The sequence below is a fragment of the Oncorhynchus keta genome, chromosome 5, assembly GCF_023373465.1.
Source record: "Oncorhynchus keta strain PuntledgeMale-10-30-2019 chromosome 5, Oket_V2, whole genome shotgun sequence".
Taxonomy (NCBI): Eukaryota; Metazoa; Chordata; class Actinopteri; order Salmoniformes; family Salmonidae; genus Oncorhynchus; species Oncorhynchus keta.
In genome coordinates, this window is record NC_068425.1 from 21,187,074 (window position 1) to 21,202,284 (window position 15,211).

At 42.5% G+C, this 15,211-nt stretch overlaps 1 protein-coding gene across 3 annotated transcripts; it reads left to right on the plus strand.

The window, feature by feature from the left end:
- Positions 1-9,057: 9,057 nt before the first annotated feature.
- Positions 9,058-14,109, plus strand: tsen54 (TSEN54 tRNA splicing endonuclease subunit). Of its 3 annotated transcripts, none has more exons than XM_052519065.1 (11): positions 9,058-9,324; positions 9,721-9,879; positions 10,094-10,157; positions 10,333-10,416; positions 10,632-10,730; positions 10,815-10,867; positions 10,972-11,088; positions 11,219-11,844; positions 12,039-12,099; positions 12,960-13,073; positions 13,252-14,109. In XM_052519065.1, exons 1-11 carry the CDS (start codon positions 9,269-9,271, stop codon positions 13,400-13,402), a joined length of 1,584 nt encoding a protein of 527 aa, XP_052375025.1. In that variant the 5' UTR covers positions 9,058-9,268; the 3' UTR covers positions 13,403-14,109. The 3 variants fall into 3 exon arrangements, with proteins under 3 accessions (XP_052375025.1, XP_052375026.1, XP_052375027.1); XM_052519066.1 differs by having other exon boundaries at positions 9,060-9,324; positions 10,987-11,088; XM_052519067.1 differs by lacking the exon at positions 9,058-9,324 and having other exon boundaries at positions 9,827-9,879; positions 10,330-10,416.
- Positions 14,110-15,211: the final 1,102 nt, after the last annotated feature.

Genomic DNA, 15,211 nt, shown 5'->3' on the forward strand with positions numbered 1-15,211 from the left:
CATTTTCACTATGGTGCCTGAAAAATCAACAAGGTTACCTACACACACCATACAACACATCAGAAAAGCCCTTAAGTTTTATGCTGTGCTTTTGTGTTTATTTTACTATGCTCTGAAACAACCTCTAGAAACACATGTTTCAGTACAGGTTCACTGCTGTGAAATGATACAAAATACTGGTAAAAGAGGAATCTGTCAAAGGTCAAATAGAATCAAAGTCAATATTAGGCTGATGCCAAATGTGTTTGATATGTTGAGGTCAGGCGAATACTGTGGACCATTGTGAGAGGGATGTGTGGTGGTGAGTGTGTATTTGGTGTGACAGTGTGTGTTTGTGTTCTCCTCTGCTGCAGCAGTGTGGGTCGATGTCTCTTTGTCAGTGAGACACAGGCAGAGGGGTAATCTGACATCCATCAGCGGCTTAGTGAGCAATACACACAGTGTGTAACCACAGGGAAACAATACCCAGGGAAACAGTGGGAGGGCCCAGCATTCATTACACAAGGCTGGGGAAGGTCTTTTGTAGGTGTTGAAGAAGACAGAATGAGACAGCAAATGATTGCAGTGACAAGGACATTTCTGGGGTTTTCCAGTAAACTTGAACCTTTTCCCCTATTGCTGAGAGAGGATGTTCCTAAGGGAGCTATCTTTCATAGAGGTTACTAAAATAGAGTTACTAAAACCAGCTAGTCAGTTTAAGGGTGCCACGCTTTGCTGTTAGGAAGAGGGAACCAGTCGGTTGTACTAAAATGAATATGGGGGAAACAATAGCTGGCTCAAAGTGTATTTGTATTTATTATGGATCCTCATTAGCTGGTACCATGGCAGCAGCTACTCTTCCTGGAGTCCAGAAAAATTAAGGCAGTGGCCCAAAACATTACATTACACAACATATTAAGTGTCTACTACCACATATCTACAACACAAAATCCATGTGTATGTGTGTACAGTGCGTATGTTATCATGTGGGTGTGTATGCGTGTGTCTGTACCTGTGTCTCTTCACAGTCCCCGCTTTCCATAAGGTGTATTTTTATCAGTTTTTCCAATCTGATTTTACTGCTTGCATGAGTTAATTGATGTGGAATAGAGTTCCATGTAGTCATGGCTCTATGTAGTACTGGGACAGACCTCTACCCATCTTAGCTACTGTTACATCAATATGTTTTGACCACGACAGTTTACAATCCAGGATTACTCCAAGCAGTTTAGTCTCCTCAACTTCCACATTATTCATTACAATATTTAGTTAAGATTTAGGGTTTAGTGAATGATTTGTCCCAAAGACAATGCTTTATGTTTTTGAAATATCTAGCTTATTTCTTGACACCCATTCTGAAACTGACTGCAGCGCTTTGTTAAGTGTTGCAGTGATTTCACTTGCTGTGGTAGCCTACGTATATAGTGTTGAGTCATCAGCATACATAGACACACAGGCTTTACACAGAGCCAGTGGCAGGTCATTAGTAAAGATTGAAAAAGAAAGGGGCCCTAGGCAGCTGCCCTGGGGAATGCCTGACTCTACCTAGATTATGTTGGAAAGGCTTTCATTTTGGGCTGCAATCCCGTTAACGGGATGATATGACAACAGCCAGTGAAGGTGCAGGGCGCCAAATTCAAAACAACAGAAATCTCATAATTAAAATTCCTCAAACATACATGTATTTTATACCGTTTTAAAGGTATTCTTGTTGTTAATCCCACCAGTGTCCGATTTCAAATAGGATTTGCGGTGAAAGCACCACAAACGATTGTTAGGTCACCACCAAGCCACAGAAAAACACAGCCATTTTCCCAGCCAAAGAGAGGAGTCACAAAAACACAAATAGAGATAAAATGAATCACTAACCTTTGATGATCTTCATCAGATGACACTCATAGGACTTCATGTTACACAATACATGTATGTTTTGTTTGATAAAGTTCATATTTATATAAAAAAATCTGAGTTTACATTGGCGCGTTACATTCACTACTTCCAAAAACATCCAGTGATTTTGCATAGCCACATCGATTCAACAGAAATACTCATCATAAATGTAGATGATAATACAAGTTATACACATGGAATTATAGATATACCTGTCCTTAATGTAACCGCTGTGTCAGATTAAAAAAAAGCAAACCATGGCAATAATCTGAGATGTAGCTCAGAACAATCAAGTCAAAATAGACGCCATGTTGTAGTCAACATAAATCATAAATTACATGCTAAATATTCCCTTACCTTTGATGATTTTCATCAGAATGCACTCCAAGGAATCCCAGGTCCACAATAAATGCTTGATTTGTTCGATAATGTCCGTTATTTTTGTCCAATTAGCTACTTTTGTTAGCGCGTTTGGTATATATATCCAAACGCTCATTCTAGTCAGTGTTACGTTGGACAAAAACTTCAAAAAGTTATATTACAGGTCGAAGAAACATTTCAAACTAAGTACAGAATCAATCATTAGGATGTTTTTAACATTAATCTTCAATAAAGTTCCAACCGGAGTATTCCTTTGTGTCTTCAGGAGCCATGAAACACAGGTTGTGTAATGCGCGTGACCAGAAAATGGCTGACTGTCAGACACCTGTTTCATTCTGCTGTCATTCAGTCCCAAAACACAGTAGAAGCCTCATTCAAATTTCTATAGACGGTTGACATCTAGTGGAAGCCCTGGGAAGTACAACATCATTAATATCTCAAGGGGATTTCAATGGGAACTGTGTTGAGTACATACCAGCCTCAGATTTCTCACTTCCTGTTTTGATTTCTCCTCAGGTTTTGCCTGCCATATGAGTTCTGTTATACTCACAGACATCATTCAAACAGTTTTAGAAACTTCAGAGTGTTTTCTATCCAATACTACTAATAATATGCATATATTAGCAACTGAGACTGAGTAGCAGGCCATTTACTTTGGGCACCTTATTCAAGCTACTCAATACTGCCCCCCAGCTATAAGAAGTTAAAGAACACCCTCTGTGTTCTGTTAGACAAGCCACAATATGGTAGGGGATGTAAAGCCATAACACATCGTCAAAATCGTGTGTATAGGTGGCAGGGAAGTCAGGCGCAGGAGAGTCAAACGGAGTGTAAAATGGAGTCTTTTAATGAATGTCCACGTAACATGCTCCATAACACTAATAAGAATAGAATATAAACAAACATGGGTACAAGGACCCGTTGCGCACCTATACAATAAACACAACACGGACAATAAACAATCTCTGAAAAAGGCATGAGGGGAAACAGAGGGTTAAATACTCAACAGGTAATTCATGGGATTGAAAACGGGTGTGTGGGAAGGCAAGACAAAACCAATGGAAAATGAAAAATTGATCAATGATGGCTAGAAGACCGGTGACGTCGACCGCCGAGCACTGCCCGAACAAGGAGAGGCAACGACTTCGGCAGAAGTAGTGACACACATACGTTTTTTTAGCAGAATATTATGATTGATAATGTCTAAAGCTGCACTGAAGCCTAACAAAACAGCTCCCACAACTTATTCTTTACTAGAGAGATCTAAGACAACAGCATAGCAAGGCAGCAACACATGACAACACAGCATAGTAGCAACACAACATGACAACAACATTTTAGCAACACAACATGGTAGCAGCAGAAAACATGTTACATTAGCTAAGTCATTTGTCTAAGTTCCGTACATGTTGAATGCCCTTCTCAATAAGTGTGCTGAAAATCTGTTGTTAATTTGTTTACTGTGAAATAGCATTGTATCTGGTCAAACAGCATTTTCCCTAAAAGTTTACTAAGGGTTGGTAACAGGCTGATTGGTTGGCTGATGATTTTTGCTTCCCTCCAGGCCTAAGGGCACACACTTTCCTGTAGGCTTAGATTGAAGAGATGGCAAATAGGTGTGGCAATATCGTCCGCTATCATCCTCAATCATTTTCCATCCAAGTTGGCTTGTCATTGTTGATAGACAACAATATTTTTTTCACCTCTTCCACACTTACTTTACGGAATTCAAAATTACACCTGTCTTTCATAATTTGGCCAGTAATGCATGGATGCGTAGGTTCAGAATTTGTTGTTGCCATGTCATGCCTAAGTTTGCTAATCTTTCCAATGACAAATCACTATGGTAGTTTGCAATATCAGTGGGTTTTGTGATGAATGAGCCATCTGATTTAAGGAATGATGGAGCAGAGTTTGCCTTTTTGCCCAAAATGTCATAAGGTGCTCCAAAGCTTTTTACTATCATTCTTTATATAATTCATCTTTGTTTCATAGTACAGTTTCTTCTTCTTTGGTTCAGTTTAGGTCACACGATTTCTCAATTTACAGTACGTTTGCCAATCGGCTGTGCAACCAGACTTATTTGCCATTCCTTTTGCCTCAACCCTCTCAACCATCAAATGTTTCAATTCCTCATCAATCCACAGGGATTTAACAGTTTTTACAGTCATGCTTATTAGTAACCGGGTGCATGCTTATTAGTATCTGGAATAAGTAATTTAATAAATGTGTCAAGTACAGCACCTAGTTGCTCCTCATTACAAACCACATTCTCAACATCGGAATAACTATAAAACTTATTGTATGACCTCTTATACACTATATTAGGCCCAGCCTTTAGAACTTTGGTTTTCCTAGATACTGTATGGCTACTATAAAGTGTATAAATGAATAATGTTAATAAACAAATGAAATTGCAATTAAAGTTCTGCATTAGGGTTAGCTGTACTAATCATTTTATAAATGTGCACCTGTCAAGAAGTGTTCCCTACTTGGACATAAGTGTTATGTGTCATGGTTCCTGTGTTTCCTAATTAGCATGTATGTTACGCTGTCCAGGTAACAGCCAGCAAGGTGAGTCACTCAGAAGAGAGAACAATAGTCCCGGAGATCTAGTCCCTCTGAAGCCGCTTAAAGCAGAATCAGTCTCAGTTTACACCTCTGTGTTCAACATCTCACATCATCGTTGTTCCCCCTTAGCAAGGAAGAAATGCATCTGACACGATGTGGCAAAAAATATACTGTGTAATGTTGGGAGGAATTAATGAATTGGTTGTAGCAGTGGAAGCTGGAGTGTGGGCATTCTATGGATTTCCCAGCAAGCCTTGCGGCAGTGATAAACTAAAGCACCCTGTCGGCCCTGAGCAGGTGACGCAGGGAGACGGAGAAGCCATTGTGGAGACAGACAATACAACAGCAGCGATGCACACCTTGGCCACATACCTCTGGAGGAAGTGACCAGGTCAACTGACACCTGATCATGCCGTACTCTAGAGAGAGCTCCTCAGACTGTCCCTCCCTTGGGGGGTGGAGGGGAGGGACATTTACTGAGAGGAACAAAAAACAAACATAAACAAGGTCCATGGCAGCTGGGGGCAGGTTGAGCCGTATGCGTTCCTGGCAGCCGTGGCCGACCTTGGCCGGGCAAGCCCAGACCTGCCTCTCAATGCTGGGTGGGAGAAGCACCAAGCCGCTTGCAGGACTTGGCCTGACTCAATGAGAAAAGAAAATAACACTCTGGGCAAACAAGAGCATAGTAAGCTCTTTCCACCTCACTCCCTTTTTTATTGATTCCTTTATTTATTTATTTCTCAACACTCATCGGATTCCAGCGAACAGCTTGGCTACTGCCCCCCTTTGCTTTTTACTACAGAGGATACTTTCTTTTTCTCTTATTCTACTCTTACTCACTCCTTTCCAGACTTTAATTTGATTTCTTTATTTCTTTGTTTTTCACAGTGGAGATGAGGCTTTGAAACGTTGCTGTTTTACATATCTTAGGGGCTCCACTCAATAGGTGAGCTGCCGTGGCGACAAAAGCCATAAAAGCCCCCCAGGCCTGGTCGAAGCGTAGGACCCCCTCACTGCTTGGCTCAGCCAGAGCTTTCTCTCAGCACCCCTCCACAACTCTGTCCCTCCATTCATTGGTGTTGCCTCTCACCCCCAGCAAAGAGCATGGCGGTTTGCATCGGGTGCATCCACTAAATGATTTGATCGGAGGAGACGTGGGATGGAGTGAAACAGAGACCTCCCTGGTCATTTCCCACACCACATTACAGCCCCCAGTGTGAATGTCTGGGTCTCCCCCCCCTCCCCCATCTGTCTCTCACTTTCTACCTCTCCGTTTTCCTCTCTCTCCGTTCTCCTCTCTCTGTCTAGGGGTGAAGATAGATGTAATTTCTTACCGAAATGACATCAAAGGGCTCCTTTAGGCTACCCGCGCACGTTCATTCTCTCGCAAAATATTTCTAGTCTCCAAACAGTTGTGAATAGAAAGAGACATCTGTTCCACAAAACACCACAAAGTGTAATGACATTTTGGTGATTGTCATTAGGCCAGAATTTATGCATCCACTACTGTCCTTGCGTGTTTCAGTGTCGGCCATTAATCTCTGCTGTGGCAAAATGTCAATATTCTTGTTGAACCACATCCCTTTTTTGAGCATAGGCCATACCACCCGTTTTGAAGTCCATTCGCGCATTTTTCATGCCTCTGACATGTGGTAGCCTAATGATAAATCATGGTGTAATAGCTTACAGTTTTCTTGACATTTGTGTGTCAGAATGCCGTTGCTACACCTGACTGGCTGTGGTAGGTCGGATCTGGCCAGCCACCTCTTGCTGCTGTCTTTACAGTTTGGCCATGGGAGGGGCCAGGGTGTTTGCGTGGGTGATCTTTAGCCTCCTGTCAGGGATCAGACAAACACTTATTAACTGAGAGGAATGCAAACAAGCGAGAGCTAGAGCTGGAACACAGGACAAGACAGGGATGGAGGAGTAGGAAGGGTGCCCCCATCTTGTAAACTCCCCACATATGGATTCATCCAGAACATTCTAGAACAATGGAGTTCCACTGGGGGAGTAGGTCCTAGAATATATGTTACAGAATACAACATATTACACAGCATGTTGCTCTTACATAGTTTTAGTAAGTTGCATTTGTACTCTTTTCTGTTACTCAGGTTAAAAGCATCTAATAATTGAATTCATGTTTCATATGTTATCACCTGACACAACTTAATTTATAAGGCCACAAAGGTACTGTTCTCTTGTTGCAAGGTACCCTGTAGACTGTTGTGAGAGGTGTGAGGGAGAATTACAACCTGTTTTGTCTCTACATCCCTATAGTCACCATGTTATAACTTGTGAGCAGGGAGGAAGGGCCATGGGTCATCCCCTTGTCACATTGAGAGGGTGCCAATGCAAGTGCACTGAGACTGAAGACAAATGACAACAGATTTAACAGATTAGTGCCAGAGGACCCACAGCACTTGGATGAGACTGAGCGTAATGTTGAGGATGTGAGGTGTTAGACCCTCTCTGTGGTGTGCCTTTGTTTGCTAATGGTTTAGAACTAGGCAGTCAGTTTTACCACTGCCCTCAAGATCTGTTTGCAAACAATACTGATTCCTAGATATGTGTAGCCTATAAACAGACATCCTGAACTTTTCTTTAGTTTGAATGTGAACGTATGTTTTAGTGGACGGTAGTGAGGTTGGTACATTTGGTTTAGTATTTCATTGCAGGCTGGATTATTTCCTACATTCTACTCGTTACATCTCCACAATTTTATTTGACTGGTAACTCAAGTAAATGAAATGTAAAAGGCCCAATGTACCATACCATAGTAAATACTGGATGTTGACTTTGTGTAAATTCCTCTGTCTGTATTTTGTCGTTACATTTGTCTATCGCTGGCAGCACCACATCACTAAGTCAAATTCCGGGTATGTTTAAATGGACTTGGTGAATAGAAGTGATTCTGATCCTAAAGAATTGTAATCTTCAATCTAAACTTCTACTTCTCTACATTGAGCACTATAACTTTGCAAGCAATAAGGATGACCTTTTAGTGTGACCTCTGGCAGTCAACCCCTCAGTGTTACAGTTACTGGGGTCCTTAGGGCGTGTTTTGCAAGTCAGCAAACCACACAAAGCAGGAATACCCTGCTCTGGCCGATTGAGAATGCAAAGGCCCAATTCAGTGTGTTAAACAGCAGATTAAAGAGTCAGGCCAACTGAAAGGCCACAGCGCAACCCCAGACCCAGGAGTTAAGGACCCATGAATAACATGTGGAGACTCACACACAAAGGTACTGTGTCACTCACACCAGAGACGGGAATGTTGACGTCATGTCTCGCACGGGAATAGGTCAAGGTGTAAAACATGCTATGCCACAGTTGACTGAAACTTTTTATTACATGTTTGAAATACTGTGCGTATGTCCACAAATATCTATACATGCAGCTCATTGTTGAGGATTTTTTTATTTTACTCCAGACTACAGATGTGATAGCAGCATTACGGAGCTTTAATAATCTGATACATATTGTTATATCAAAGTCTTTCCGCATGTGTGGTCTAGTTAGGCTAAAAGACACAGCATTGTCAGCTCTGGTAGTGGTCACCATGGAGATGGGCTAGACTTGGGGAGCTATCCGGCTTACTGGAAACGTGGTTTATTGTTGACTTGCAGGGAAGGGGGCCTGCTTGTGGGGTGAGGGGTGGGAGGGGAGCATGGTCTCTTACTTCCTGGTAGTATGGACATTTGCTCAGCGTGGGCATTCTCTAATTGTCCATGCATCTAAATGCATCTCTCTCACGTCAGGTGTGATGACTCGTGGCCAGGCCTGTCAAAGGGCAAGTCGTAAGGAGGTTGCACATATAATACATGCACCCTTCCAAGAGCCCTTTCATTCACAACATTGATAAACTATTTATATTACAAAGTGAGAAAATCTAAATATGATATGATAAAAATGCAGAGAAGGCATTTATCAATATTAATAAAAAATAAGGTTATCACATATGAATGACATACCAGTGGTACTATGGTGCAAAACGATTGTGTTTAACACTTGTCTATTTAGAGAATTGCAGAGGCTGTTTTCCCTGTGGCCTCATCACAGCAGATAAAAAGCCTTATTTCCCAGACTTCATTAGCATCAGTAATATACGAGTGTATTGTGAAATAAAAATGTAAAATGTTGTGCTTTGCTGCCCTCTTGTGAACTGTATGAGAACTTCTTTAAAAAATGTACAATGGCGTGCACTAGGACCCGGTCGTCACTAGTTAACACAGCCACAAAGTCACAATTATGGCTTACCCCCGTCTATTTCTACAATTTATCTTGTTATAATCAGATTTTGAACTTAACCCCATGCCTAACGCTAACATTATATTAAGACCAAAACAAATGTTCGTTTAAATATTTTTTTTACGATACAGACAATTTTGTCTTTGCGGCTGTCTATTGGAAACCCTAGGATGATTTGACAGCCGTCTACCTATCAAACATGGCTGACCAAAACAAAACATCAGCTAAAGTAGAATTCGGCAATGAATTATTAAAGTAAGTGTGCAGTTTAAACGCCGTGTCTTTGAATAGGCACCGAGTGAATCGTTTCTTACATAATAGTTTTTGTCAAATAAGTTAGCTAATTTAGCACAGTTTTGTTGTGAAATTCGAGCTGTTATAAACGTGTTAGCAGCTAGCTAGCTAACCCATTCATAGACGCTAACTGCTACGGAGAACGCTAGCTAGGCAATCTGAATGTGGTTGTCCTGTCTTTATCAGCGCGGTCAAGTATTTTAATGTTTTTCTAACCGAGCTAATTAAATGGAAGACCGGCATTTTGGGGGGGTGATTTCTTACCATATATAGTGCGAAAGACGTGTAGCCAGTGCTGACACCAATTGTAGACAGAGTCAGTCCTTGTAACTTGTTTTGTTTCTGGTTCAATGACAGCCCATCTGAGCTGTTCGAAGCCCGCACGCGCAGCCACAAGATCCCGGTGCGCGGGCAGAAGGATTTCATTCCCACTGGGTCGGATCAGCAAAAGGATAGGCTTCAGCAGAGTTTGGACGAGCACTGGAATCTAGTATCTGAGGAGCGAGTGGAGAGGTTGTGAGTAATGGATGGGGGAACCAAGGACGACGAGTTTGACGGCTACTAGTAGAATTAGATACTGTATGTGTCATCAACTTTAGACTGTTGGTGTGGTTAGATGATTATACCTAGTCCATATGTATTTGTAGCTAAACAAACATGTCAAGTCATTGGTATTACTGTGCTTTACAGCTGGTGGCGTGACTGACTCCTTGTATGTTTTTGTGCCCAGGGGGAACCTGGTGAAGGCAGTGTGGATTCCCAGTGCCATGATAGTGGAGCTGCAGTCACCAGCAGTGAGTAATGGTCCATCAGAGAGAGCGAAGGACCTTGTCATGACAAGCTCTTTGCCTCTGCTGATGTCTATTCGAACTCACCAAGAGCTCACCTCTCATTAACATTTAGTATAGGCTAATGTCTAAAGATTTCACATGAAAACTGACATTACATTCATTCTCTGTTCTGCTGTAGGGGAAGTTTTGGCAGACTATGGGGTTTTCTGCCCATGGTAAGCAATGTCTACATCCAGAAGAGGCTCTCTATCTAATGGAGTGTGTAAGTGCATGGGCTCAGCATTGCCAATAAACATGTTAATCAGGGAATTGTTACCAGCTCACACCATTCAGGTTATAATTATCCATGGTCGGATTGTTGTTCACCTAATAAAGATATTTCCATTAGTTTGATACATGTGGATCCAAATAGGACAAACACAGTTTGTCATTTTTTGTCTTAGAATTGTTACCTCTTGTGATCCTCAAAATGAATAGGGAAACCTGCAAGTGTTCTACCAAGACCTGCCACTGTCCATCCAAGAGGGCTATGAGAGATTTCTATACTCGAAGACAATGAGTGTACAGCATTACCAGGTATGAGAAAAGACAATATAATACAATTTCAGCAAGTCTAAACTTATGATTTGACGTAACGGGATGATTTTATTTCCTCTAAAGGTTTTTGGCCATTTGAAGCGACTTGGTTATGTGGTGAACAGATTTGATCCCAGGTAATTGTCTCCCTCATGGACATGAACTAGTCTAGATTCTAAGGCCATTCCTTTCCTTTTCCTTAGTTGCATGCAAGCGACTGTATTTATGATCTGAGGATTAGTGTTGTTCCCTGTAGTTCTGTGCCATCGCAGTATGAGAGGCAGTTGAACCTGCCCCAGTCCCAAGACAGATCAGGAAGACTTCCGAAGAGGAAACGCAGCCACAGCCCCACCTCCAGGTGAGTGAGCAGACACAGACATACCCCGTTTATATTTAGACATTGTTTAATCACTGTCAACCCACACGCCTCAAAGCGATTACTGTCCAATGGGAAACCCTGCCTTTCTGCCTCTTCTAATGCGCTCCAGGCACACAGGAACACAGGAGGGCCCCACTTCTAAGAGAATGGAGGAGGAGAAAGACTGCAACAGAGAGGAAGAGGACAAGAATCCTGACTCTCTTCCAGATCTTTCAGCCCCAGACATTGACGAAATCCAGACAGCATCACACGTTGACCCCACCACTTCAACCGAGGGTGGCCAGGGCAGGAGCTGGTGGTCAAAGGAAGGCTCCCCAGACCCTGACTCTGAGCTGCCAGGTCAGCCCCAGAGCTCCCCTCGCTGGGACTTTAGCTCCATCCCCTTCCCAGACCTGGGCTCCAGAAGCTGGCTCCCCAGCAGCCTGACCTCCCCAGACCCCTGCCTGCTGCCCGGCGCTGTGGGGTCAGTGGGGGCCTGCGATGTGGCCCCCTGGCTGCAGAGGCTCAACCTGCGGGAGGTGAGGATGTCCCGGCGTGAGTGTGAGAGGGAGCGGGACAGGGACCGGTACCGGAGGGACATCAACCAGGACAGAGAGGTACGACGTTGCAGGAACTGGGCGGAGTACCAGGAGCTACAGGGGAGAAGGATTCAACGGAGCCGCAGAGATAGGCCAACACACCTGTGGGAGGGGCCGGTCACACCCCTACATGACCCTGCACAGGTCACTTCAACTGGTAACTAATCTGGACTTCATTGCTGTCAATGACAAGTTCCTATAAGTTCCATTATCTGTTTACTCTCTGATTCATCGTTACATGAACCCATTATCCCATGTGGTTTATCGAAGTTCAATTACATTTTTCATAAGCAGCATTTTGAATGGTTAAATGTCTACATGGTTTTGACGTTTATTCCTTCTTGGACGCAGGTGAGCTGCTGGACAAAATCAGTGTGATCAAATCCACACGGCTGCTGGAGGGAGCATCCAGGTATTCCTCTTTAGGATCTTATCACGAACCCTGAAGTGAATTTAGTAGGAAATGCTAGCTGAGTGTTCCATCCCGGTTAATGGTAATTGTATCTCCCTGCTCATTCATCATACCATCTATTAACTTAAGATGAGTGAAATTACAGTTAACGAAAATGTACGCTTAATCCAGTCTAAACTAATGTATAGGATTTATTATACAGGAGACAAAATTCACTAATTCTACAGCTCAATGGCAGAGTCATGTCTTAAGTGTAAAACTAATAATGACTCAATAATCCATGCTTTCTGGGAATGCTGTAAAGTTGTGGGCAGAGCTAGAAAGTTGACTGTCAGAAATATTACAATATAAATGTACTTTTAATCTGTCTGTCTTCATATTTCAAGACCATTGCATATGGGGGTGTAGTAAGATATCCAATGGGTTGGACAATTCTCATCTTGAAAAAATCGGGGAAATCAATCCATCCACCATAATTAACACAATGGAAAAATCTAAGGATTTATTATGTAAATATTTAAATAGTATTGGCAACAGAGAAAAACAAATTGATACAATTTCAGGCCAAGTGGCAATCAATAATACAGGCACTAAGGATGGGGCTGTGAGCATGCTGGACTGGGCAGATGAGATGTAGTCACTGTTTGTGTGCATCTGTACATTTTTGTTCGTTTTGTATATGGAGTGGAAAAATGTATAAATAATAAGATGAGTGAAACCCTATACTGTGGGTTTGTTAAATATGATTAACATTATGTCCTAGGATGATATATACAATATGACGTAGAGGTGCATTTGATATATTACATCTATTTCTATGCTGCCTGCCTTGTGTTTGACTTTGGGCTTTGTCTTCTCAGTTTGAAAGGTTCAGAGGAGTGGAGAATCTGTTTCAACATTTACCAACCCGACACGGTCGCTGAATTCAAAAAGAGCGCTCCTGGAAAACCCTATTCTCGCATGTGTGTGTGCAGGTAAACATCCCAAAATTGGCAGGGGATTTTTGCATACTTTATAATCAGTAAAAATAATATATAAAAAAATAATACAATTTTCAAAAGAGATGTCACAAGACCACCTGCCATCGAAATCCTAAATGCACTATTATCAAATGCTACTGCACGCTGAATAATGTCTGCTGTCTTCTCCCAGTTTCGATGGTCCAGTGCCTGACTTGTGGACACTGAAATTGCTGGTTTTCCAGAGTGGGGCTGTCCCGGTCACCTATGCAGTGGTGGACCACGGGGACATCTCCTTCTACTCCTTCAAGGACTTCCAGATACCCACAGACACGTCCTTCTGAGGGCCTGACCACAGTAAACAGTCACACAGCCCTGGTTTAACTACTGCACCATGCCAGGGCTGCCTGCGGTGGATCTGAAACTCTGCAACTGGAACTAATGCCAAAGAAATGAACAAAACGTAATTCTGTTAGTGAATTGATGGACTGCAGTCCTCACACTGTTTGATGCTGTAGTATGCCTTCCTCCTGTGTTGCAGACTTCTTTTAGTGGCATATGATCATCTGCATCTAAAGGTAACCTACATTGTCACCTCTCCAAACAATGTCACCATATACCAAGCATGGTTCTGCCTTTATCTCATCACCACCATTAGTTTTCTGGTATTCATATACTGTATCACGAGTGGCTTCACTATGTATGCACTTAGTATAGATGCGGTATGTGTAGATCATGTGTATATCTCAGCCCTTTATTTTTGTCTATCTGCCCATATTTTAGATCCAATCAGCTTTACTGAATGGCCTTTTGTTGTTGTAACCTCACATGTTTAAGTTATCTGACTCCTGTTCTCTTGTTTTTTTTTGTTTCAAATTGCTTGTAAATGATAGCCTGTATCTGTAGAGTTTATCTTCACATTATGTCTTTGTGGTTGAGTTATTGGTGCATTGTTCTCATTGTCCTTCCTAACAAAACCAATCCCCCCAAACCCAAGTAGTGCCTACCATACACTTCTGCCCATTACATAAAGAAAACAACCTTTATTCTACTTTTATGACATTCTGTCTGAAATCTATGGGACTAGTAAGCCTGTGTAATAACATTTTCTTTACATTTCCTTTGGGTGGCCTAATCTGAAGATGTAAAGCACATACTCTTCTCTCTTATATCAGTCCACAAACTCAGTGGTGTTAAAACATTGAGATGAGGTTACTGACTACAACCGGCTCCTCTCAGCTCTAGCTTACCAGCAAACCCTGTACATCAGTCCTTCTGTGATGTGCAGTACAATAAATACACTGGATCTCCACCTGGAGCGTGTGCTACAGGAGGGTGCTGCTATGGTGACCAGCAAACTGAGATAAAGGGGGACTTTACCTAGCAGGGTCTTGTAGATGACCTGGAGCCAGTGGGTTTGGCGACAAGTATGAAGCGAGGGCCAGCCAACGAGAGCGTACAGGTCGCAGTGGTGGGTAGTATATGGGGCTTTGGTGACAAAACAGATGGCACTGTGATAGACTGCATCCAATTTATTGAGTAGGGCTATTTTGTAAATTACATCGTCGAGGATCGGTAGGATGGTCAGTTTTACAAGGGTATGTTTGGCAGCATAAGTGAAGGATGCTTTGTTGCGAAATAGGAAGCCGATTCTAGATTTAATTTTGGATTGGAGATGTTTGATGTTAGTCTGGAAGGAGAGTTTACAGTCTAACCAGACACCCAGGTATTTGTAGTTGTCCACATATTCTAAGTCAGAACCGTCCAGAGTAGTGATATACTGGACGGGCGGGCAGGTGCAGGCAGCGATCGGTTGAAGAGCATGCATTTATTTAGTTTTACTTGTATTTAAGAGCAGTTGGAGGCCACGGAACGAGAGTTGTATGGCATTGAAGCTCGTCTGGAGGGTTGTTAACACAGTGTCCAAAGAAGGGCCAGAAGTATACATAATGGTGTCGTCTGCGTAGAGGTGGATCAGAGAATCACCAGCAGCAAGAGCGACATCATTGATGTATACAGAGAAGAGAGTCGGCCCAATAATTGAACCCTATGGCACCCCCATAGAGACTGCCAGAGGCCCGGACAACAGGCCCTCCAATTTGACACACTGAACTCTATCAAAGAAGTAGTTGGTGAACCAGGCGAAGCAATCA